The 25,409-nt window shown below is 45.0% G+C and overlaps 1 protein-coding gene and 1 long non-coding RNA gene across 7 annotated transcripts; one reads left to right on the top strand and one right to left on the bottom strand.

Moving 5' to 3' along the window:
- Positions 1-3,028: 3,028 nt before the first annotated feature.
- Positions 3,029-25,408, bottom strand: CPSF7 (cleavage and polyadenylation specific factor 7). 6 transcript variants are annotated; one of them, XM_036097920.2, is made up of 10 exons: positions 25,302-25,408; positions 24,572-24,690; positions 18,037-18,255; positions 17,097-17,200; positions 16,543-16,715; positions 13,252-13,666; positions 12,628-12,746; positions 10,257-10,425; positions 9,441-9,608; positions 3,029-5,068 (listed from the first exon to the last, which is right to left on the bottom strand). In XM_036097920.2, exons 2-9 carry the CDS (start codon positions 24,623-24,625, stop codon positions 9,446-9,448), a joined length of 1,416 nt encoding a protein of 471 aa, XP_035953813.1. In that variant the 5' UTR covers positions 24,626-24,690; positions 25,302-25,408; the 3' UTR covers positions 3,029-5,068; positions 9,441-9,445. The 6 variants fall into 6 exon arrangements, with proteins under 6 accessions (XP_035953813.1, XP_035953814.1, XP_035953818.1 ...); XM_036097921.2 differs by having other exon boundaries at positions 3,029-5,515; positions 25,302-25,384; XM_036097925.2 differs by having other exon boundaries at positions 16,570-16,715; positions 25,302-25,384.
- On the top strand, positions 13,680-23,876 carry LOC118539418 (uncharacterized). The gene is made up of 4 exons (XR_013442318.1): positions 13,680-13,792; positions 13,974-14,185; positions 14,590-14,698; positions 23,544-23,876. It is a non-coding gene; the product is annotated as an uncharacterized LOC118539418 (long non-coding RNA).
- Position 25,409: the final 1 nt, after the last annotated feature.

Here is a 25,409-nt window from a genome sequence, read left to right as displayed (position 1 = left end):
CCCTAAAGGCGCTGCCAACTTCCGTGTCTTCTCCAAGCCTGTCATCCTAAAGGCCTGCTTGTGTTCTTCACCTCTGCCCCAAAGCCAGCATCTTTTCTCTCATTCCTCCTACAGATCATTGTCCGCTTACCAGAATGAGGCATGAATACTTGGAAGAAGCATATTCAAAACTTGCCAGTATTTTTTGGTGATTTATTTTAAAATTTCAAGTTAACGTAAAAGGAAACATACTTTCTTTCCTTCCTTCCTTCCTTCCTCTTTTTCTCTTCCCTTTCTTTCCTTTCCTTTCCTTTCCCTCCCCCTCCCCCTCTTCCTTCCTTCCTCCCTCCCTTCCTTCCTTTTCTTTTCAGCTGGAGAAATACTGCCCTACATGCATATATCATTTCCTTTTCCAAGTAACTGTCTTTAAAACTTTCTCATCTTACTCAATAGTGGCTTTTTTTTTCTTTCCCCCCAAGAAGCCACCAGGAGCCATGACAGAATCCATTTTAGAAAACCTTGAGCCATATGGCCCTTCTGCTGTCAGATGAATATCTGCTCTTGCTCAAAGTCAAAAGTTAATTGATCTTTAAGCACTTCCATGCTGGCTTTTAATTCTCCTTATTTCCTGTGATCAAGCTCATTCTCATCCTGTGAAGGTCTCCACTGTCCAAAGCACTTACCATTTTCCTTGTTTCCTACCCCTTCTGTGTCCTTGCCTCCTGGCTGCTTTTGGAGTCTATCCAAAAACTATAGTAGACAGGTCTAATCCACCATGAAACAGTGAAACCGTAACAAAAAATCCAGTTGGAACCCCCTTGATATTTCAGTGACAAACCCCGCTAATCCCCTGACTTTCTGCTGCTCACACTGCTGCTTTCTCTAGCGGCGCTTTGAAGAAGTTGTTGGCATCAAGCTAGACAGGGACTTGTTCTCCATGGCCGCCCATTTCTTTTAGAGGTTCAGTGGTTACGGTCACTCTCCTGGCAACACAAGATGAATGAATGAAAGGCTCAGCTGGAAGTTTAGAGGTGGCTTATAATTAAAAGGGACCTTAGAAAGGAATCTAATCCCCCACTTTGCAGGCTTAGAGATGAGAAAGGAACAGCCAAGCATCACACAACTGGTTACTAACAGTTGGATCTAGAAATCTTGTCTTCCGAGTCTCAGTCTAGATCAAGTAAATTCTACTCAACAGGTACCACTTAAGGAGAATGAGTGGTTGGAAATGAGGATAGAATTAGAGCAGGAAGTCCTCTCATTTATTTCCTGGTTCTCCGGGAGCTTAATGCATGGTGCTTCCTGTGGATGGCTCCACGGGTGTTCATTCTTCCCGGAGCTTGCTGGAGCCACACGTGCAGGTGTAGTCACCCCAGAATAAAACACCATACAACAGAAACTGAGGCAGCAGGGGATGGGAATGAGCATAGCTAGTCTTTCAGGGTTAATGTGGTCAGATGCTGTATTTGAAGTCCAAGGGAAGTCACTTTACTGCCCATCTAGACCTGAAGGATCAATATTCTGGAACCGTGGAGAGGGATCTGAGTGAAGGAGTAGGGCTTGGTCACATGGGCTGGTAGAGACCTGCTCAGATATTCACACTCATGGCTAGAACTTGACAAGTGACTACGGTGGTCATCTCTAGAGGCTGAGGTCTGGCCCAAATCAGGAAGCACTTGGGACACACAGATTGGGGTTTCTGGCTCTGTACCATGACAGCAATGTAGAGGAGACTAATGTTCATCCAGTGCCTGGCAGAGTAGATTTAATCCATACCATGGTCCTGTGAGGCAGAAGAAAATCAACTCGAATGTTAAGTCACCTCCTGTCTGAGGGCATTTAGCTTAAAGTAAGAGTTGGGATTTGAACCAAGAGTAACCCAAAGGTCATTCCCTTTCTGTTCCACTATGGTAACGCTTCGATGAAGAATGTGTTGCCTTCTCTAAACTACCAGTCCTCGCTTTAGTTTACATGAAAGTCATCTGGGACATAAAAAGTAGATTTCTAGACTTCACGTAGAAGTGGATGCAGCCCAGGAACAGGAATTTTAGCAAGCATAGCACGGGACCACGGAACTTGCCTTGAGAGCCCACTCCTATTTCCCTCACACTGTGCATTGTCATAGAGATTCTGGGCCCCCTGAAGGTTTCTTGTTTTTATGCTGATCTTGCCTTTGCAGGTCCCAATACACATTATGTATCACCTGATCTCTGGTTCATCTTTTTATACATGTAACTCTCCTCTTGGCTCAGCTGGCTTTTTGAAAAGCCAGAAGCTTTCTGGAATTCCAAGGAGCTCACCCACAACACTCTCCTAAACTTCCTAATCTGTACTTCCCGATGTTCAGACAGCAACCCAGTTCCCAAAACATGTTCACATTTGATTTTTTTTTTTAAGATTTTATTCATTTATTTGACAGAGAGACACAGCGAGAGAGGGAACACAAGCAGGGGGAGGGGGAGTGGGAGAGGGAGAAGCAGACTTCCTGCTGAGCAGGGAGCCCGATGCGGGGCTCCATCCCAGGACCCTGGGATCATGACCTGAGCCGAAGGCAGACGCTTAACGACTGAGCCACCCAGGCGCCCCTACTCTCTCAGATTCTTAAAACACCGCTGTGTAAAAGGCAGAATAGCTCCTGTTCTCAGCTCAGTTAGGTTATGCTGCTCACCCCTCCCAAGCAGGCACTCGCCAGCATATTTCCAGACTCCGAGCAGAGGAGTCTTCCCTTCCTGGACTTGAGAACGTCAGAACTGAACTGTAAGGGGAGGACATTTACTCGGAGAATGAATCTTAGGAATCCTGAAGGACAAAGGAGAACTTGGAATTTTTCTTCCCTTAGTTTAGATGGCTAAGGAAGCAAGCTAAGCCTCAAGGGTGCACTTCCAAAGATCTGCACTAGAGGCCCCCTAGTGTCCTGCAGGCCACCACACGCCCGACCTGGGATTCCAGCTCAGAACTCGGGGGCTTCAGTGTCATCCCACAGCCTCTACATCAGCCCCGGCCCATGTCCCAGACACCTCAACAAAGCTATTCAATGCAGAATCCATAAAACAGCTCACACCCCATTTATTATTTAAAAATATTTTGTTACAAAAGGAAAAAAAATACAATGCAGTATAAAAGATTGACAGCGTCATCAAGTTTATTACACAATTTTCAACCTATCAGAAAGACAAACAAATCACCGACAACAGGGGGACGGGGCCTTGGCCTTTTTGAGGGCTGGGTTTTTTTTTCCTTTTGCTATCAGGAAATAAAACTAAAATTTGTGTCATTGAGTAAAAACAAAACAAAAATGGGGAGAAAAAAATTCTCCGGGTAAACGGCTTTTCTGGTATTCTATGTATTTTTTTTCCTTAAACTGTCACCGTACTCCATTTTCTCTACATTTTAAAAAGACACCCGGAGCTGCTCTCAAGGATAAGCACATCACTTAACACTTGGCCAGTTGGGCGGGGGGCCATGTTCTGAAGTGGAGATGGGGATGGGGCTGGGGACAGGGGAAAAAAGCTACAAACGTGTAGCCTCTGTCCCAAGGGAATGTGCCTGTCCAACCCTGGGGGGACCCCCTCACTGACTGACTGAGGGCTTCGTCAGATACGTGCAGGGAACAGAGGAAGGGTTCAGTCCAACTCAGTCTCTTCCATCTGAGCCAGAAGGGTCTCCAGTGACCCTACCGTCTCACACGCCACGTCTCTCCTCCTGCTAGGTGTCATATGCCCTGTACGTGCATGCGGTAGCGCAGGACCGCTGCTGCCGCTGTCAGCAGCAACCACACCACAACTTGGATGTTAGGGGAAAAGCAATTCCATTTGCCTGTGTAGAAAATGCCCCCAGAGTGGTGGTCCTTAGAACTCCGAGCTGAGCTCATCTGAGTCAGGCTCCACTTCCTCCTCGCTCCTCATCAGAGGCAAGAAGCACCTCCACGTAGAGCGAGGGGAACTATTAATACGTCAACAGTCAAAAGGTGGAAAGACACCAAATCTGTGACTTCACCTGCCTACTAGCGCCAGGTTCTCCCACAGTAAGTAAAATACGTATGTACCTGGGGGATGCAAGCCCATGCTCACATCGAACCTGAAAACAGAAAAGCCTCTATGGAAGTAGGCCACAGCTTGCCCAGCCTGCCTCCTTTCCCACCCCTCCTGGTAGTTCACAAGGGTTCTTCAGTGCTGAGGTCCGCTGTCCCCGTCTCCCAAGGGCAGTAGCTTCCTCTAAAACAAGGAAGCAGCCTTCCTGGGGGAGGGGCTCCACGTGTGAAATGGAAAAGCCCCAGGAAGGGGAACACCTAGTACAGCTGGTTATCGCAAGAGGCAACCAAGCACGAAGCAGCAGAGGGTGGTAACTGGCTCTGCCGGGCTCCCCAGCAGCAAGCAACCTCAAGGGCCTTCTCTGCTTAGGAGGGGCAAGTCCACTGAGGCGGCTGGGCAGCAGGGAGGTGGAAAGGTTCAGCCCTCTGGGAGGTCAGGGAAACGAACCGTCAATATGTAAGAGGGAAAAGCAAGAACAGGAGAAGCTTCTCCTAAGGGAATTTCTGTTCTCAGGGTCCCTCCTCCTCAAAGGGCTGGGAAGGTAAAGGAGTTAAACAAAGAAGTGGTATGTTAGCAAGGGGTTTGGACCCTCTTGGCCCCATCAAACCTAGTGCTGAGGGCAGGACCCTGGGCATATTTTGGCACACCCAGTCACTCTCCTAGATCCTGCATGGAGGATCCGTTTTCTTTGGGAAGAAAGTCTTCCCATCAACCTCACCACCAAACTGCTCCTGGAGAATCAGAAACTCCTACGTTTCCTTGGACAAAGCACCATTCTCTATGGAGACCAGGGGCCTGGACATGTTTTCTTCCTGTCTGCCACCCCTCCCAACCACACAAAGTCTTTAGGTTCCTTCCCCTGACAAACAGGAGGTGTGGGATTGGGAGGGCTGCCAGGCAGTCTTCAATCCTGTAGGGCAGAGGGTATTCCCTGGGTGTCTGAAGGGGGCTAGGGGCTTGGAGGAAGGGGGAGGGGTGGAGTGGCCTCCGTCCTTTAGTCCTGATCAAGGTGAGGAGATGCAAGTCCATTAAAAAAACATTTGCTTCCAACCAGACTCCTGCAATGAGAACATCAGAAGAAAAAGAAAACACACGTTAGAGGTTACCTTCTGACTGATGGGCTTACTCGAATTACACTGGCATTGTCTAAAGTTATAATGTATGAAGTAGGATATATACATAGAATGCAAGCCTGGGAAAGTGAAGGAAAGAAAGCAGGATTGTCTGGGGGTGTCTGGCACTGTGTGCAGTGAGGGAATGGTTGCAGGAGCTACAGTGAGTAGAGAGAAAAAAGCAGTGACATCTCACTTTAAGGTTAGGGGGAAACAGACAATGAAACGAAGTCTCAAAGCAGTTTGACTGAAAAGGAGACTTTGGCTGGAGGAGTATAGAAACTACAACAATCCAAAAAGAGTTGCAATAAGGAAATATGGGGAGTTGAAATACCATTTCAGAAAATCTGTTCTGAGCAAGTCAGAGCTTACCTTAAGGGGAGGGGTAAAAATCTGGAAATGGGAGGTACAATGGTAAGAAAACAAATGTGCACATAACCAAACCCATTAACCCCCAAACACCCAAGAGGCCCTACCAGGGAGCACGTACTTACACAGGAAACTCCTAAATTTTTCTTTTCAGGAAGCCTTGTTTAAAACACTCCAAACAGTGTCCTTAGAGTACGTGTGCACGCACACACACAAAGAGCCGGGAATGTTCTAACCTGTACTAAAAGTCAAGGGATTCTAAATCTTTCCCCAGACAACAGCTTTGAGTAAGGGATCAAGAAACAGCCTAATACCACGCAAGAGTTATCTGGCCAGGCCAGAAGAGAAGGCAGAGCATGGAAATAAAAGAACCAGTAGTCACCGTTCAAGAAACCTAAAAGCACAATTAAGAACTTCTGCCAAACAGTAAGGCACTGTTAAGCCACTTACCACATCTCTACCAAACTTAAGGTCCCTAGTACGCCCAGCCCTTTTGCAGTGTTGCAGCATCAGTAAGCCGGGGAGCAGCCCGGTCAATCTGACTGCATAAAACAGAATTAATAGCTAACAGGAAAAAGGGAGATTAAATCCAGGTTTAGGACTTCTACTAATGGCCAAACCCACAACATAGCCTACACACAAATGCTCACTCTTTACATATGCTCTTCCGTAACCTGGAGGAGCTATCCAAGAAAAAAACATCCCCAAGCTGCCCGACCCTTCAGTATTCTGAACCGGCACTGTTTAATCTTGGGCTCCTCAGAATCTCTTACAGAGGCCGCTGCCTTCTGGCTTCTCTAAACACCTATGCTGGCAGGCGTTTGTCTCATTTTCTACGGGGGAAAACTGAAGCCCTCGGTGCCTCTCCACTTCACACCATTTGGGTTTTTGAATGTTTGCACTGGATCAAAACTGAACAGAATGTTTAGTTTTCATTGGACCAGGAGGAAAGGAAATGAGGTGAGAATGATTAGATCTTAAGTAGGATAATATCCTCAAATAATGAGCCAAGAGCCGAGAACTACAAGAAGTTGAAGCCTAAGCCACACATTACCTAAGGATATCCTCAAATTTCAAAGCCTACACACATACTCCAAAAGAGATATAATTTGGGAATTGTCCATACAAAACAACAAAGGAGAAATAGTACATCAAAAAAAGTCAACTGTAGCACCCAATTCTTAGAGCTTGTGGTTACATTTGGTGGTAATGTTTGGATGCAGGCAGAAGCCAAAGTGGCCGATGAGACTTTGTGCCCCAGTGGTGCTGCCCACCCCGAGGAAGAATGGAAGAAAAGCTTGCTGTTTGTATTGCTGCCTCTAGACGAACACACCTTTTGGCTCTTAGGGAACACCATCCATACAATATGAACACTAGTATTTTCTAACTAAAACGTGTTGTACACAGAACTTGCACAGTTCTCCAGCTAAATGGGCCCAAGTACCATCTCCCCAACGTGAGACCTCCTACCTCACAACTTGGTGACTGCAGATAGAATGCAGAGTCCTTAAGATGAGGATGTGAGAAACTGACATTTTTGGGGTGTCTGATTCAATTCTTTTGGACTAGTTATTTGGATGGAATAACATATCTAAGGGCTAAAAAATGGGGACCTGGAAAACCTGTTTCAGAGTTCCTTTTCCTCCTCTTGTCATAGGCCCGCACCAGCCAAATGACTGTTTTCTGGGAACTACTGGGTTATAGGTTCTTCAGAGTTATCCAAAGTGCACCACTCTCATAATGGAAAAACAGGCCCATTTTACAGGTGGAAGAAATGAAGCAAAATGACAGCGAATGTTTCAGGTTCAGATGTTCAATCCCCAAAATATTATCAGTGGATCTCACAATTTCTCTGTCAGAAGGCTGTTAGAAGCAAAGCCACCAGGAATGGCAACATGCAGTTATATGTTCTAACTGCTAAAGGGAATGTGGCCCCAGAGACTGTAATTCATCCTCTGCACGGACAAGTACCTCCCTGGTCACTATTCTAGTCTTTTCCAGTCTGAAGGACCCACACTGTGAGCAGCAGGGTTAGGGAAGGGGTGGCACCTGATCCACAGCAACACTAGCAACTGTGCCAGCTCCAACAAGAGCCGGGAGATGCTGCTACTGCCACAGAAGGGGGGGACAGGGACAGAGGTCTACCCTAGTGCCCGCCCCCCCGCCCACTCCGAGGCTGAGCTAGGCCAGAGCTATTTGTGAGCCCCATCTCCCCTAGCGTCCTGGAGATACATGGGTACCTCCCCCAACTCCACTTGTTGCAAAATCTAGAACCCACAGCCTAACTGTTGATTTTACATGGATTATCTTAGATTTCAGTGATGTCAAGCACTCTAATATTTTGTGGAATAAATGAGTGGTTTAAGAACAGAGAAGGAAAGCAGGTAAAAAAAATGGTAGTTAACTTTTCATTTTCCCACTCATTCGCCTCCTAAAGAAGACAACAAAACGAAATTTCCAGCTATAACTGCTTATATTAATGGCAGATAGTGCCAAACAACAAAGTGGAGTGCGGCAGGGAAATATAACAGAACTCCTTTCTTGCTAGTAGGCTGTCAGCAGGCCAAACGCTGCACTTGCCGACTGTTCAGGGTCCAGCTACTGCTGTGAACTACAGGCATTCCCAGGTAGCGGCAGGGTCTCTCTTCTCGTCTTCAACCAGTCACCACCCACCTAGCCCCTGGCCACCCGAGAGCCGTTCCTAATCCTCACCCTCCTGTTCAGTTACCATTACTGCAGATCAACCAAATTGGCAAAAAAAACACACAGAAAAACAAAAAACAAGGACATCTTCATAACACACCTGATGTGAAACCAAAGTCGAGAAGAGACTCTACAGTCATCTGGGTCATGCAGTAGCTTCTAGGAACCACAAACAGATCATCCTAGCCAGAGTCTAGACTACTTTTAAAGGTCTCCAGAGAAACAGAATCAAAACCACTCTTGCTTACTTGTATACTAGAAACAATCTTTGCTGGAAGCGTTCTTTCAGTTGGGATAGCTAAATTGGTGGGATATAACGATGGGGCTGGAACGATGGGGCTGCTGTCGCCTTCCCCCCCTCCTCCCCCACCCCAACCACTGAGGCCTATCTGAGGAGGAAGACTGAGAAAGAGCAGGGCTGGTGATGCGGAGGGGTTAAGTCCTAAAGACACAGCTAGAGCCCCTGGACGCAGCCAAGCCTAACTCAACTTCTCCAGAACCTGAGTTAATACAGTTCCCCTCACAACTCTTCTGCTTCTGTTTTGCCAAAAAATAAAAAATAAAAAAATAATCGCTGTAAGTTTTTTGTTCCCCGAACAAATATATCCTTCCATTGAAGTATCCTCCACACAGTCTCTACATTATTATGATTTTTTTTTTCAGATCAGCTTTCTCCTAAAGTATCCTGAGTTTCAAAATCCCTTTAATAGATATTAATTCTTAAAATCATCAATGTTGCGCCTCAAAAACAAGTAGGCCATGGTCTTACTTTTTTGTCTTGGTCAGTTTCCTGAAAAAACCTTGAAAGTTTAGTGGGGTGAAAATATAATTGGCTATCATCTACTGAGAACTTGGTATGTAACAAGTACCATGAGTGCTGAATGCTCTGGACGGACTGTCGCACTGCATTCAGCGAGACAGCTGCTCTTACCATGTTCGTTTACAAATGAGGAAAACTGAAGAGCAAAGTAACGCGGCCCGCGTCACTGTGCTCTCAGCCCGGATGCCATGCTGTCTCTCGCATACCAGGTTAAGGCAGACAAGACACAAACAAAACCAGCTCAATCTCAGGTCCATTTCAGGGCGAGACTTCTCCAAACCTGCCCTCCTCAATTTTCTGTTACCTAAGTCAAAAAGTCCTCCCTTTCCCTTTATTTGCTTTAGAAAGAGAGAGCAGAATCTTCACCATCAGTACTTTTTCTTTTATAAAAGATGGCCCACAGCCAGGAGCGGGGCTTCGTCCCACCTTTCTCAGTGGTGCCGGTCCCGTTCTCTATCCCGGTGTCTCTCGTGCTCCCGGTTCCTTTCTTGGAAGTAATCATCATGCCGCTCTTCGTTATGAAGCAGGTCCCGGTGCCTCCTACTGCTCTCCCGGGACCGGCTAGGCGACCGCTCTCGGGACCGGTGTCTCTTCCTATTAGAAAGACCCTTCAGCCTCACTCAGAGGACCTACCACATGCCTTCCAAGAGTGTTGTGTTTCGGTGTCTTCCAGTACTTGTCTGAACCACTTTTCTATGATGGGCCCAATGTCTGAGAATGTTAGCTCTTTAACGCCTCGTCTTTTTGGGGAAAATAGTTAAGTCAAATGTGTTGAGGTCTTACTAATGTATCAGGCACAGTGCTAGGAGCTTTACATGCTTATCTCACCCAATCTCTACAACAGGTCCGTCAGAGAAGTACCACTCTTGTCCCTTTTTTTAAAAATGAGAAAAATGATACTTAGAAAGCTGAGTGATTGCTATACTCAAAGCCATACAAGTACTTAGGAGCAGAACTGGGATTCGAATCCAAGCACGTATGGCTTCAAAGCCCACGTTCTTAACTACACCGGTCTATCTTTACTCCTAAATAGCCCACTGCCTCACCCAACACGGACTGCAGACATTATAACATTTGTTAATGCAGATGCTTGGTTAACTCCTTCCCCTTAAAGACATCAGGGCTAGCCTGCTCTTCCAGCCAGGGTCTTGCCAGATCCCCTGGGCTCTCTTCCTCCCCCTGCCAATCCCTGGAAGAGTGCTGCTCGGGGCTGGTAGGCCGCTGGAGCAACCGACAACTCACCTGGACGAGCTCCCGCTGGCACCCACACTGTAGGACTTGGCTTCAATGCCATGAAGACAGTCCTTAAGAGAGGAGATGAGGACACGGCAACGCTCATCATTGGCGACCCGGGACTGTTTGATAACAGCAATGGCTGTGAGCAGCGTCTCAATCGCGTCACTGTAATCCCCTGACAGGGGACGGATGGGAAAGGCCAAGGATGAGCAGAGGCAGTAAACTAACTGGACCAAAAGGAGAACTCAGGAGGACACAAAGCAAGAATAACTAGTTCCCACAGAACCATGGTAAGATGGATGAGGCTTAAGTGGCAGGTATAAAAGTGGACGGCACCTATATTCCAACAGTCTGCAATCAGACAGGTTCTCAGATGTTGCTAGTGGACATACAAACCAGGGCAGGGTGGTCTGAGGGTGATCTGACAATACCCATTACAATAAACAATGTGCATACTTTCTGACCCAGCAATTCTAAGAATGTCCTACTTCTGTTCACAAGTATGTATGCTTAACAATGTTACATTTCAGCATTATTTTATCAAAAAATCAGACATAAAGTTCCTTCAGCAGGGTGCTATAATAAATTATGGGACATTGGTTTTATAAAATACTACAGAGTTGTTAAAAAGCACGCGATAAATCTGTAGGTAAACAAAATAATCCACGTAAAGCGCTTAGCACAGTGCCAGGCACACAGTAAGGGCTCAATAAGTATTAGGTACTATATACTGACAGATGTCCAGATTATATTAATTTCTAAAAATCTGTAAAAACAGTATTCCGTTTTTGTAAAAATAATAAAAACTATATATATGTTGTCATATGCACAGAAAAAAAAATCTGAGGGACAGACACTAAATTGTAGAAGGTGGTCTCGGTGGTGGTCCTTGTATAAAGGACTTTTATTAATTACCACTGTACATTTCTAAGTCTGAATTATTTTAAATCTATAATCAGATGCGTGTACACACATATAAAATGTATATCTAACACGTCTACGTGTGGAGTGTATTTATATATATTTTTTAAATTACGCTGCCATCAAGAACTAGCCTCCTTCATTCCCCAAAGGGGAGCAATGCCTGGCTCAGGGATCGTGGTCAGGGGCTGGGTACTTGCACAATGCTTTTCCAAGCTAAATCAAGCACATTACAGACAGAAGATAATGCGAGGAAAGCATAACACCAGACAGGGGTCCAGTGATGAGGACTGGCTGCCTCCTCTGTGCAGGGCAGCAAGAACAGAATGGAAACTGTGCAGGAACTGTGATTCTGTGGAAGTCCAGAACACTGGGATGTCAGCTCTACTGGGGTAGGGAATTTTTGCTTATTTTGTAGGCATTCAATAAGTATTTGTGGTTTGAATGACTGGAATGAGAACAACAAAAAGGAAGGGAGACAGAGATTCAGTTACTGATCATCTCAAAGTGAAGGAGTTGGTAAGGAAGTACAATGACTATTTCCTTTATACTCCTCTGTATATTGGACTTGTTAAAATGAGCACAGATTACTTTCTAATTAAAAAATCCTTCAGATGTCAATGAAAGTTTTCTGGAGGAAAAAAAAAAAGAGAGAGAATACATGTATTTCCTGTCTTTAACCTACTCTGTGGATTCAAATTTTGCAGCCAAAGATGAGAAATTACAGAAAACAGATGGTAATATTTAGTGTTAACTTATTTCTTAGGAGATCTGACAGTCCCCATTTACATTAATGTGGGACACTCACAAGAAGGAAGCGAATATGACTCATATCATAATGTGAAACTTGGACCAGAACCCTATAAAGAACCAAAGATTCCATGCCAGGGCTCTCCGAGTCACAGCTCCTGGTTCTGCCCACTTAATACTGACAGCAGAGCAAGAGTTAGCTGTAAGGGCACGTTATGTCTTACGATGACACCCAGCAGACCTGCCTCTTTCTAGGATAGGCTACAGGCAGGCCAGAAGTTCTGTCTAGACCCCCAAATATGAAGAGATTCCATATCAAACCACATCTAGTTGGGGCATCAGTCCTAAAAAACCTGGGATCTACACTAGCACTACACAGACAACAGATCCACTGACCAACTGCTGAGACCTCCACAAGGCCAAGAATTTCATTCTACAACAAATACTACAGTAAGATATTATTAGTTATTTATAATCTAGTCACTAAATTTGTTTTCACGGGGCAGGTCTGGATACAAGCTAAATAAATAACACCCCTGGAGCGTCCCTGAAGCCATACAATCAGGTTATATACTACTCAAAATGTGCCACTCTAGAGAATCTAACAGTGTACTCCAACTTTATCCAGTTGAACTTGCCAATGGAAATGATAAAACACGAAAAAACTAAAGGTAAGGAGAAGACAGCAAAGGTAAGGGTGAGTTACCTGCACTGGCTCCAGATACCGCTTTGGAAATGGCACTGCTGGAAATTGCTCTATTTCGCTTCATGATCTCTTCAAATTCTGCTTCACTCACTGTAGAGGGCGGAGGGCCCGAATCTCGGCTGCACAGAAATAACACCATTCCTGATTGCCCACACCTCTTATCATCTTTACCGTATCCTATAGTACATTGTTACTTAATCATGCTCTCCTGTGTGATGTCTTAAATGGTTCTCAGCCTGCTGACATTTTATGTGTTCACATTCTCTTCAAGGACAGGATTTACAACATATTCTTTTGTAATTCTGGCATGACCCAATAGCGCTAGACATTCACAGCATCCCTAACAGCCACGTACGGCCCTCCATTTAATCAAGATCCTTAAAAAGGGATATGAAAGACACGGTTTGGGTCAAGAGACTTAGATGCAAATGAAACACCAAATAAAAAACATTATCTAACAGATGGTTAACTATTTCCCAGGACTCAACACTATGACAACAGAGTTTCCACAAGGGAGAACACAAGAATTCACTCACTCACTTCCTCAGGGAGAACAAAATGCTTAACACATGGTCTACCCTACTATACCTGGCTCAGATCTGAAAGGAACAAAATAGTCCTTACCTGCCATGGTGGTTATAGGGTGCTGAGGCCTTCATGTAAGTATCTGGTGGAGGCCCCACTGTAGCATTTGGTGGGGGGAAGAAGGCTGGATTGAGGTGAAGGGCAGGCGGGATGGCCCCAGGGGGAGGTACAGCCAGATGAGGAGGTAATCGAGGAGGAGGGGGCATGAGATGCTGGTAGTGGATGCCAGGAGGAGGAGGAGGGACCCCAAAGCTTGAGGAGAGAGGAGGTGGGGGTGGAATTGGGGGTGGGGGCAGACCCATCAGGGGGAGGGCTGAAGGAGGGCGATTGAAGTAGGGCAGCACACTGGGGGGCTTATCCACACGGGCAGATGAGGGTACAAGGTTCTCAGAGGGCGTGGCCCGTCCATCAGCAGAATCACTAGAATCCCGGGAATGGGCCCGTGGAGGTATTCCTATGAAGCAAAACAGAGCTATCGTTACTGCCCAAGGCTTTACACGTACCCATGGGAGCACATCATCCTTCAGCAAGAGTCCTCCAACACCATACTGAAGAAGGCAACAGGCAGCTGAGAAAGAAGGTAAAATCATCTACTCCCTTTTCTTCGGCCTCAGAAAAAAAGGGCAGAGGCAAGTTAATTAAGTCATAATCCCAGAAAGCAGTATCACCCCAATTCCATGTCAAAGAATGATCTTTATCTAGAACTCTTTGTGCTTCACACTTAATTTATCCTTAGACTTGTTTTCTATTTCTAAATGCAGGATCCTAATTAACCCATGAGAAAATGATGCTGTTGAGAAGTATGTTCATTACTGTTCAGCTGGATTCAAGAGGATGTGAAATCACCTGTCCCTGATTAAGAGGTTCAGGGCCTCTCTCCTTAGACCAGTACTAGTTGACCTGAGACCAGTACTATGCCACTGTGCATCTGAAATTTTCTCTTTGCAAAGGCACTTTGGCCAAGGAATTTGGGGTAAGTGAGGGAAGGGCAGGGGATAGATACTTCCTCCATCCACATACCAAAACTGGTCACTGGGATGGGGAAGAGACATACACCACAGAAGACTAGAGGTCAAGTGAGAAATAGAGAGAAAATGGGAGGTAAGCCAAGACAAGATGTGCTCACAGAATGAGCAGATGGCACAGGTGACAGCAGGGACTCCTAGTAAAAGCTTAGTAAAAAACAAGCCTCATATCTGGGGAACTCCCACTATATTTCAATGGCCCAAACACAGTACCCCACAGGAACATCACCACAGCACCTTGGTACGGTGGTGTGCACAACAGGGGCTCACACATGCTTGTTTACAACTGGGGACGTGGCTGTCCATTGTCAAGTCACTCAGTTAAACTTGTTCACTCTCTCCAATTTAATAGTCTACTCCAAGCCTGGTTAATGTGGAATCCAATAGAAGAACATGATCCCATGGCCTTCGGAGTCTTGAAGACAGAGAGATGCTGTTAGCAGTCAAATGTGGACAGAAAGGTGAGTGCTCCTTAAACTAACACTTGCTGGTAAACCCAACTCCGGTTTCAAGCATGGGGGGACCCATCATCTCAGCAACCGTCTTGCCTTCCCCACTGTAGCAGATCACTGGTGCCTATCACGGCACGCCTGTGCTTCATGTCTCATCCACATGGCAACTTGTTTCTTCCCTGAGTTCTCTCAAACCAAAGAAAGAGGTATTAGCAAGTGGGATCCTCTGAAAGTTAGTCTTCCTCCCAGCTACTCTTCCCACTTCTGCAAGGATTCTGTTTTGTACCTATGGCTACAATCCCAAGAGTAGCAACCATTTTTAGGCAGAGGAAGTCCACCAGCTGCACTTAGTGAATTAACAGAACCCAAGTCTGTCAACGTGACAGAGCAGAAAAACACCACTCAGTCACCACCATCATTTCAGCAAAGAAAGGGAACACTGAGGAGTAAATAGCTAAGCGGAAGTAGGAATGTTATCCCTAATGCAACTGTACATTTATGCAACTTAGGAAAATCAGAAAAGGGTTGAATTATACAAAGGCTCTTAAACAGAGGAACTTGAAAATTCAAGTTGTCAAAGAAAAGTGTGTGCCTTTTAACCCAGAGCAATGAGAGTTCACACTATACCCATCTAGGCTCTCAATCTAGTTAAAAGAACAGTTGTTCCTATGCAAGAGAGAAGTGGCCATATCTCCACCTTCAATAAATCAAAACAAGGTCCCAGTGGACCACCCAATTCAGTACAAGGCACTATTTTGAGAGCAGGACCTAAGATGACAGAACGCAGGTGATGACACTTTCCCCCCACCCCCATCCCTCACCCCCACTGTCATAAAAGAAAAGTAAAGGCAGTTGGCTGCTTCAGGCAAGGCCTTGCAGGGTGGCTGCACCTTGTGAGGTCAGGACAATCCAAGGTCTGGTCCTCAGGTTTCGCAGGTTCAGAAACTCGACTTTAACAGTTCACCCAGGGGTGATTGTACCCTAGGAAATTGATTCACGCTAACCAAACTCACAAGAGACTGATTCATAAACCAGAATGCCAATTTATTAATTTACAACGAGAAATATAACTGCCAAGCAGACCGGAATACTTGTGTCGGCTGGTCAGCGCATTCTCTTCCCAGTAGGAGAGCCTAGTTGGGAAACCAAATTAGTATCAGAAGGTGGCTTGGTGAGTACAGAATCAGGACAAAGGGAGTAAAGTGAACTCAAGGGACACTATCATCAAGCTAAGGTAGTATGATGCAGCTTTATTAGTGGGAAATACTTGCCAAGCAGACTAAAATATCAGGTAACTCAAAGGGCACCCTCTCCCCTGGACAGTGCTGGAGAAACATTGTTAAACTCTTCTTTTCCAGCATTCCTTTTGGTTGATTCCTTACAGAGCACCCTTCCAGCACATGTTTATGACAAGATTATAGCCATCTTTACAAACACTACCTGCATGTTAGAGCGGCTGCTTGTTATTTATAAAGAGCACGTATTATAATTAAGCCCATTCACTATACACTGATTTTTTAGACAAAACCACATAATTTAGAGTTGGCAGGAACTTTAAACATCATGTATCTACTTCAGAGAGGGGAAGAGGCCCTAAGCAGTAGAGTGACTTGCCCAAGGTCACACAATTGAATCAGTGGCAGAACCAGACTATAACCGGAACCTACCTGACTCTCAGCACAGTGCTCTTTTCTGTACACAGCCTCATTTTTGGGTCTACTAATTGAACATGCCACCACCCATAACCATCACCACCCTCCCCCCACCAACTCCTCCACATAGCAGGCAGAACCCACAACACAGAAAACAAACCCACAAACTTGCCCCCCTTCATACAGATGGTCTCCACGTACCCCCTCTTGGGACTCGGACGCACTCACGTTTCCGAGCCTGTGCCTCAAACTGTGACAGGTTCTGCCGGGTGGCCGGCCTCACGTCCACTTTTTCTCCATTAAGAACTTTTCCTGGAAGGAGTTCCAACAATTTGTGGACAGAGTTTTCAGAGGCTACCACCACCTCAGCATACCTTGGGGAAGAAAAATTAAAAATGAGTGAGATATACTAGCCAACCAAGAGAAGAACAAAGAAACTCTCTTCCACTTTTAGTGAAAACGGGTAAAGCAAAAGATACCTTACTAATACAACATACACAAAACTACCATCAACACAAAGGTGTCAGCCTATAATCTTCCTATTTATCTGGAATCAGAAATCAGCTCTTTTTGCCCCTCAATGGATGGACATTGTTACATTGCAGCTAGGTCCCCATTCTAAGGTGCTCTGCCAAAACCAAGGCAATAACCTGGGCCAGGGGTCAGAGGGATTAAAATCCAGGGCCAAAATACAGCATAGACCTATTATCCTAATGATGACAAACTAAAAGGGGCTTCTCGAATCCAGACCTCACCCTTTGGACTGGCCATTTGCTCGATTCTCTGCAAATTTCAACTCCACCACATCATAGACTCCTATAGAGCGAATAACCTGGATCAGCTGCTGGTCTGTGGTCCACTGGGGCCGGCAAGATGGAAAAGGAAGAAATGTCAAGAGCTACACCCCCTCCCCACCTAGAATGTCCCAAACCTTTCCCCAAACCTAGGATTCTAGTCACAACCATGACCTCCCACAGAAACCCAAGAGCCCACCAACAGTTCAATTAGTGCAGGCTTTTCTTATTATCCTCACCCACCCAGAATTCCAAAACCCCCCACCCCCTTCCCAATCCCCATCTTTTGAGATTAAGAAAATTAAAACCTACTTTAACTTTGACTGCCATTTGGGCTGGCAGGTCATCAGTTCAAACAATGATTACTAACGGCTTTTAATTACAGACCTGACAGGCTACAGTTTGACAACTGTCAGGAACTTTCCCCTCGGTATGTACATTTCCTAATTTGGACCCTCCCTCCACCAGCCCCAAAACTTGTCTGTCACACAAGAACTTTTGCATAACAATAATGACCACCTACCCTGAGTGTACTAGAACTATCAAGGTCTTTGATCCCTGTCACCCACTGTTATCAAAGGACCATCGAATGACCACCAAGAGTTCAAGGTGTTCATTCTAAAATCTCATCCCACAGACGACCCTGCTAGACATAAAGCCCCAGGGTCAGGGGCATTAACAAGATGGCAGAAAAAGCAACTACCCACTTATTGCTTTCTTCGGCACCAGTACGTCCTCAGGATAGTTCTCTTTCAGAGATCAATCCAACCTGATCCCAGGAAAAAGAAATCCAACCCCATCAGAGCACAAAACAGTGCAACAGTGGTTTTTGAAAATGCCATCACCTCCCAGCGCTCTCCCTCCAGCCTACCCAGGAGGCTTTTTGGTTCCCCATGCTCACCCAGGAGAAGCTGCCCACGTAAACAGCAGCTCGCCTATTGCGGAGGCCGCTGTACGTGTACAGGATTGCAGGACTCTTGTTATTGGGCTTGGGAGATGGCTCCTGGCGAACAGGAGGTGGTGGCTCAGTGCTGCTGCTTCTGTCATCTGAGGGCTGTGAGGTGGCTGTCAACACGTCATCATACAGGTCAATCTGATCTGTATTGTTGAACTCTGGGTCCTAAGAGATGGGTTGGCAAAGGTGGGTTTGCAGACCTTCCACTGGGTTCATTCTATTTCATTCTAGTTTACTTAGAATCCACAGTCAAATACTTTGTAAAGCAACGTACAAAACTTCCTTGTTCTACTCTAGGAAGCTAGGTTAAGAATAATTTTTCACTTAAAACCATTTCACTGAATTATGCTTCTGCAGGTTTTTCTCTCAAGACCTTGTTAGTAGGCTATGTTTCCAGCTTCAGCCAACTGTAAGAATTGAAAGGTACATGATGATTACACAAGCAAACTAAGAACACATAAAGATGCACCTGCTACTGCTGTCAATGAGGTCAGCTTCTAAAGACCACATCTAAGAGTAAGGAAAACTTATTTTCCACATCTTATGCTATTTCTAAAATCAAGAGTTACACAAAACTTACAACTCTATTTAATAAGAGAATATATTCATTTAGAAATAAAAAGCAGGGGAAAAGCATATTAAAGTGGGAACCCAGAATGCAAAAAAGAATTAGTGTTACTAGTTTAAACTTTTAGATTTACACAAATGATTCAGAGAAGCTCTAAAACTCATAGTACACAATCCCATCTTTCTAGTAACCATCAAAGAAACATTTTTAAAAAAGGGAAAAGGATAACTCGGAGATTTTCCCTTACTATTTCTCAGATGACAATGCAGCTCCAATACATTACTGAGACATTTAGACATAAGAGACTTTTGGGAGCAACACCAGAGATGTTCAATGATACACAAAAACAGTGAAGTTCTCGCAAATCTAAGGGTCAGAAAACAGGACAAGCACCCACACCATAAGCTATGTCACAGTAAGCATTTACAACATGAACATGTACTCCGAAACATAATCAGAAATATACTTTTTATGTGTTAGTGTTTACTTGTTTATTACTGTTATGGACTGAATGTGTCTGTCCCTCCAAAATGCTACATTGTAACCCTATTCCCAATGTGATGGTACCAGGAGGTGGGGTCTTTGGGAAGTAATTACAATTAGACCAGGTTTTGAGGGTGGAACCCTCATGAACAGGATTAGTGCCCATATAAGAGCCAAGAGAGAGAGCTTTCTTGCTCTGCTCTGCATCCATGAGGATACAAGCCAGCATTCTGCAACCTGGAAGAGGGCCCTCACCAGCACCCAAACCTGACTTCAACCTTCCAGTCTCCAGAACTGTGAGAAATAAATTTGTTGTTTATAAGCCATTAATGTTTTGGTATTCCGTTAAAACAGCCAAATTAATGCTATATACCCAAAATCCTAAAACCATAGAACTACTACCAGGAGATCTTAATGTTTCAGATTTGCAATATTATCTCAAAGAGCTCTTTTTATGTTAAGTCTCAGACAGTACTTTTTCAGATAATATTCTAAAACATCCCAACAGTGCTAAAGATGATGCTGCCAAACTGACAGAGACAGAAAGAAGTTCAAAGTGTTTTAAGGGAACTACAGCTCATTCATGTCATTGCTGTGTTTTTAAAAAGGGAATAAAGGAAGAACCCACATTAGGTAACTTGTCTAGTTCCCTGAAGAAAGAGAGCACTTCCTCCAATGCAACTCAGGACAGGAAGCCCCAATAACTTTCTCTCTTCAATTCCATCATAAGAACTGTGGAATCTAAAGTGAGACTAGAGAGGGCACTCACTACAAAACTCATTCCTAGACCTATATACCATCACAAACTTCTGGAAACCATCTTTTAGTTTCTCAGTTCATCTGAAGTACAGTGGAAAAACAGGTACACAAAGGTAGCATTATCAGACTGTTCTGATAGTGAAGGGGAAAGGATTCTACTTCCTGAGGCATATAAATAATTTCAAATATCACAAATATTCTAAAAAACCCCACAAGAGAGGAGTTTATACCTTGTAAAAATATCAGAGAGAATGGCAAAAGAAAGTAACCTTTTTAGAGGGAATTTAAAAATAAGAAAAGGCAGGAGATGCCCAGGTAGCTCAGTCGGTTAAGAGTCAGACTCCTGGTTTCCACTCAGGTCATGATCTCAGGGTCATGGGATCGAGCCCCATGTCGGGCTCTACGCTCAGTGTGAGATTGTCTCCCTCTCCCTCTGCCCCTCCCCTGCTCATGTGCTCGCTCCCTCTAAAATTAAAGAACTAAAATCTTAAAAAATCAAACAACAAAAGGAATCAATGAAGACAAATAAGCACAGGAAGACTGTTCTAGGTAGTCAAATTTATAAACAAAGAAGCATCCTGCATAAAAAGAGTATGTAAAGAAAAGGAAAAGAAGCTAACATTGGAGAGCACAGGGTGGATAATAAATTGAGTAAAGTGAAACGCTAAAAACTTGACAAATACAATGGGTATAAAATACTTCATAGCCCTTATGTCTCAAAGAACTGCAACTCTAAACAAAATCATTTATTGACTCATTCATATAGTAGGTATGGTGATATGCCCTTATGGTTCAAGGTAAAGGAAGAAGATGGAAACCACTGGATCCTCTCCGATGTTCTAATCCTTAGAGAGCACTACTTCACACCAGGGTGCTTTTTCAATTTAAATCAAGGATTCTGAAATAAAACTTAAAAGGGGAATGAGGAAACACACTATCTTGGATACTCAGTGGAACCAAACTGTAATTCCTTCTAGGCAGTACCTGTGATTCAGAGATTGTGTCTAAAATTTATAATACAAAAATTACCACTGATAATTGGGTAGTAAACTGACACCCAGATCTGGACAGCTCAGAGACCGCACACATCACCAGGAAATCTCCAATATTGCAAGCCTAGGCCAATAATCTACTCTTTCAGGACCCTTAGAGAGCACAATAGACTCAAGTCCTGAAAAACCTTGTATATGGATTACCTTACCACTTTTAAGAAGCACGAAAGGATTCAATGAATCCAAAACTGTCACAAGATTCAAATGGTTTCTCTGGGCCATAGAACCTCGGTTCAAAATAGTTGGTGGGAACTGCTCTGATGCAGAGCAGGCCTGTTGAGGAGTCTGTTGAAGAAACAACGTATCAAGTTCTGTTTGGATTTAAATCTACTGGCAACACCAATTCATTTTAACTTCTTCAGCTGGTAAGACAGAAAAACAGGTTAAGGGCCTGAGGTTTTTCCAATTACCAAATGAGCTGGTGATTTATGCAGTATTGGATTAGGTTAAAGCAAAATCTAATTCTACAAACTAAGTGAAAAATACAATGTTTTATGTGCACTGATGCTGAAGGTTTCATTCCAGGGAGATTAAAAAGTAAGTATGTATTTAAAACTGAATAAAGATCTCAAGAAAAATTTTGTGTTTAATAGCATAGGAAGAACTATGTCTACTTGCATGATTTTGAATTTAAGTAAGAACTTCTCCACCTGTGTGCTCAATGTTTCTACCCTCCAACCCCCTTTTCCTGGTATCTGAGGGAAGTAAGAAAGGCTAGGATTTATGGTTCTCAAAGCCACCTACTTGATACCATTGTTCTTTCAATTGTAACTAAAACTCTCAGTTTTTGGCTTTATAATGACTAGCTCTAGTCCTCACCTTATGCCCTCCTTCCCTGCCACTCTCCACTGCCCTCAACCACCAGGAACGAACTCTTTTGAACACAGGGATCCATTTCTTCCCTGTTCCCTCATTAGTCCTGACACTGTGCCTAGCAAACAGAAATTGCTCAATAAGTACTTGTTGATGGAAGTAGCGAACAGAATTGGGCAATGTGCAAAGCACTTTGCTTAGCACTAGGAACAGAGGCAAAACACTCAGCAAAGCGGCAGCTCTCACTTTTCCAGAGTACCTCTCCCCAGCCCAAGAGAGCAGCTGTGAATTTTGACTCTTAATGTGACAGGAGTATAGTAGCTCTGCAAAAGAGCTCGTCGTAAGAGATCAGGGAGTCAGCACCATAGGGTTCCATCCAGGAACTGTGTTCATTCCGCTTGGGGAGCAGAGTACGTGTGACAGGGCTCTTGTGCACGAGTCAGCTCGGGATGAATCCTTAATATTCCTAAAACATTCTAAAATACAATCTGTACTGGCTGCCTTCAGTCTAACCTTGCTTTTAACAATCCTTGCCAAACAGAACTTTAATCATTGTTTTAGCAGCCTCCAAATTACACTAAGCCCAGCTTTACCAAAAATTAACTCATTTGGTGGAGGGGGGATGCGGGCACTGGGCGGCACCCCTCCCTGGACCTTCCACAAATGGACATAAAACATTCAAAATCTATACTTTTTACAACTTGCCAAGCATTAAATATTGTCTGTTTGGTATAAATGTCTACTAGATTCCACATACCATCTTTGGACTATCTTAAACCCATAAAAAAGTCTTTTCTAACTAGAGATAGGAGAACAAATCAAGGCCACTGTCTTCTACTCTGACAAAGCAGTGACCACTGGACAAGGCCTGCGCCTTGTCTAGAATCTCCAAGTTACACTGCTTAAGAAATTACAAATTTCCATTTTTTTCAGATCAAATGTGGCTAGACCTGCCCTGTTCTTCCAGTTTCTCAAAGTGAATCAGAACCATTGTTATCAACCCACAGAGAAGGAAATTAAGGGGGAAAAAGGGTTTTTATTAATAAAGAACTATGAGAACCTCCTTTTCTTCCTGTCTTGTATTAAAAATGAAACAAAAACAAAAATAACCCTCAACTTATAAAGAGTAGTAATGGTCTGATTCAAAGTTAATATGGAAAACAATGGTGTATAACTAAATTAATATACTAAATCTTTCTTTTCATCCATAATCATTTGACTTGTTTGAGCTTAAAAAGTTTTTTTCGGGGCGCCTGGGTGGCTCAGTCGTTAAGCATTTACCTTCAGCTCAGGTCATGATCCCAGGGTCCTGGGATCGAGCCCCACGTCGGGCTCCCTGCTCAGAGGGAGGCCTGCTTCTCCCTCTCCCACTCCCCCTGCTTGTGTTCCCTCTCTCACTGTGTCTCTGTCAAATAAATAAATAAAATCTTAAAAAAAAAAAAAAAAAGGTTTTTTTTCCACATATTTAGGTCAACCGGCAGCCACATGTAGATGACTCCAGTTTATCTGAGGAAACATGGGAAAATGTTTAAATGGTGAAGCTGATGGGTACAAGCTCACTATACTATTCTACTTTTGTGTTCTAAAATCTCCATGTTAAAACGGCACATGTTAAAAAATTTTTTAATGTAAACTTACGTTTGCTGTAGTATTTTTTAATTTTACATTAGTCAAGTAAAGAAAATGACATGTATAAGACCTCTGTTGCCTTGTATAAAAGTCAGGGTCTAACCAGGGGACCTTCTTTCTCTAATCTGTTCTTTTTATCCTCTTTCCAGGTCCTTATGTGTACCCACTGAAAGATCCTAATGGGAAGAACCAGTTTACTCAAGTAAACTGGGGCTGAAAACAATCTGCACAAGATATTACTAAGTTTTAAATAGAGACTATGGAACATTCTTGATTGACCTCAGTATGTTAGATTATTGTTTCAAGGGACATCACTACATAATGTTCCTTAACATAACATAATCAACCAACAATCCAGGGTATATGAGGGGGTATATGAGGGGGTCTACACATACTTTTTAACTGGTTTGTCCAACACCTTTACTCCTACTCTCAGAACAATCAGATTCATCAATAAAATAAAATTTATTACACCAAAATGCCTATGTACCTCTCAAGACTACAAACTACTTACAGAAGGAAGACCCAAAACAATCAGAATGAAGCTGCAATTAAATGCTAAAGTACGTTTTATACTGTTTGCACTGCCTTATGGAGAAGAGGATTACATTTCTCCAGCTACCCTTTCAAAGCATCGCAAAGCAGGGCGCCTGGGTGGCTCAGTGTGTTAAGCCTCCGACTCTTGATTTCAGCACAGGTCGTGATCTCAGGGTTGTGATCTCAGCTCTGCACTGGCATGGAGCGCTTAAGATTCTCTCTCCCCCTCCACCCCCTTTCCCTCTCTACAAGGAAAAAAAAAAAGAACTGCAAAGGAACGGGTATGACCACCGTCCTCATGAATACTGTGTGATTTTTTAAGTGTGGTTAGTCTTTGAGGAGACTGACACCCAAGTTTGGCCTCCGGGGGGAGCAAGTTCCACAGGTTGATTCATCATTCTATTAAACCTGATTTTTATTTGCTCTTAAAGCTTGTAAAATTAAGCCTTGGGAGCTGAAAATTAACATAAAGCGGACCGATCAGACGTCTTGAAAGTCTGTGATAGAGTAAAATTTCAGACCCGATAGAGGGATGTCCAGGCCTAGCAAGGACTGCCATAGCCTGGAACCACTGCAAGTTTGGTGAAAGTGATTCTTCAGCAGATCCAGTAAAGTCCCAATGCTCCCGATGACCCCTCACCTGATTGAACTCCTCGTCAGCATATATATCGATCAAGTCCACTCCTTCTGACATGGCTTCGGAAGGAAGATCGCGAGCCCGGAGAACGGACAAAGTAAGGAAGATGCCACTGCGGTATCCTGAAAGAGGCAAGAGTTCGAAGGCATGAGGGTCCCGGGCCGGGAGAAGGGCAATGGTTGCCAACCTCCCGTCTCCAGAGACGCAGCATCCCGGCAGCCCAAGCTCGGTCCCACCCGCTCCGCCCCGCCCCCGGCCTCGCGCCGCCCCTCGCTCTCCCAGGCCGCCGGGGCTCGCGGGGCTCGCTGCCCATCACCCTCGGGCCCGACCCGAGTTGCGCCGCAGCTGCCCGTGGCGCGACGGCAAAGTCCAGGCCTCTGCTCCTAGGGGCCCTGGGACGGCACTGCGAAGAACGACCGCGGCGAAGCCCGCAGCCCCAGCCCGCCGCACCTGCCTAGGCCCCAAAGCGGTCCCGGCTAGAGTCCCCGCGGGTCGTGGAGCTCCAGCCGCCTCCGCTCCCCACCCAGGCCTAGTCCTCGCCCCCAACTAGGCCCGCCCCGCTCCCTCCCCACAGACTCGGCCCGGCGCCCTCGGCCTCCTCCCTCAAAGGCCCGCACCTCCCCCCGCCCGCCGACTCCGGCTGCCCCAAACTCAACCGACCCCCTCCCAGTTTCAGCGCTGGCCCCGAGCCCTCTTCCGGCCCAGCCGGCCCCCGGCCGCGCGCCCCCGTTACCGGGAATATGGCGGCGGCGGCGGCGAGTCCGGACTAGGCCCGAAGCGCGCGAACCGCTCTCGGCCCCAGGTCCCGCCCCCCCGCCGCTGGCGTCACACGCACAGCCAC

Source organism: Halichoerus grypus, chromosome 11 (genome assembly GCF_964656455.1).
Source record: "Halichoerus grypus chromosome 11, mHalGry1.hap1.1, whole genome shotgun sequence".
Taxonomy (NCBI): domain Eukaryota; kingdom Metazoa; phylum Chordata; class Mammalia; order Carnivora; family Phocidae; genus Halichoerus; species Halichoerus grypus.
The sequence above is the reverse complement of the archived record's forward strand: the minus strand, read 5'-3'. Positions and strand labels throughout refer to the sequence as shown.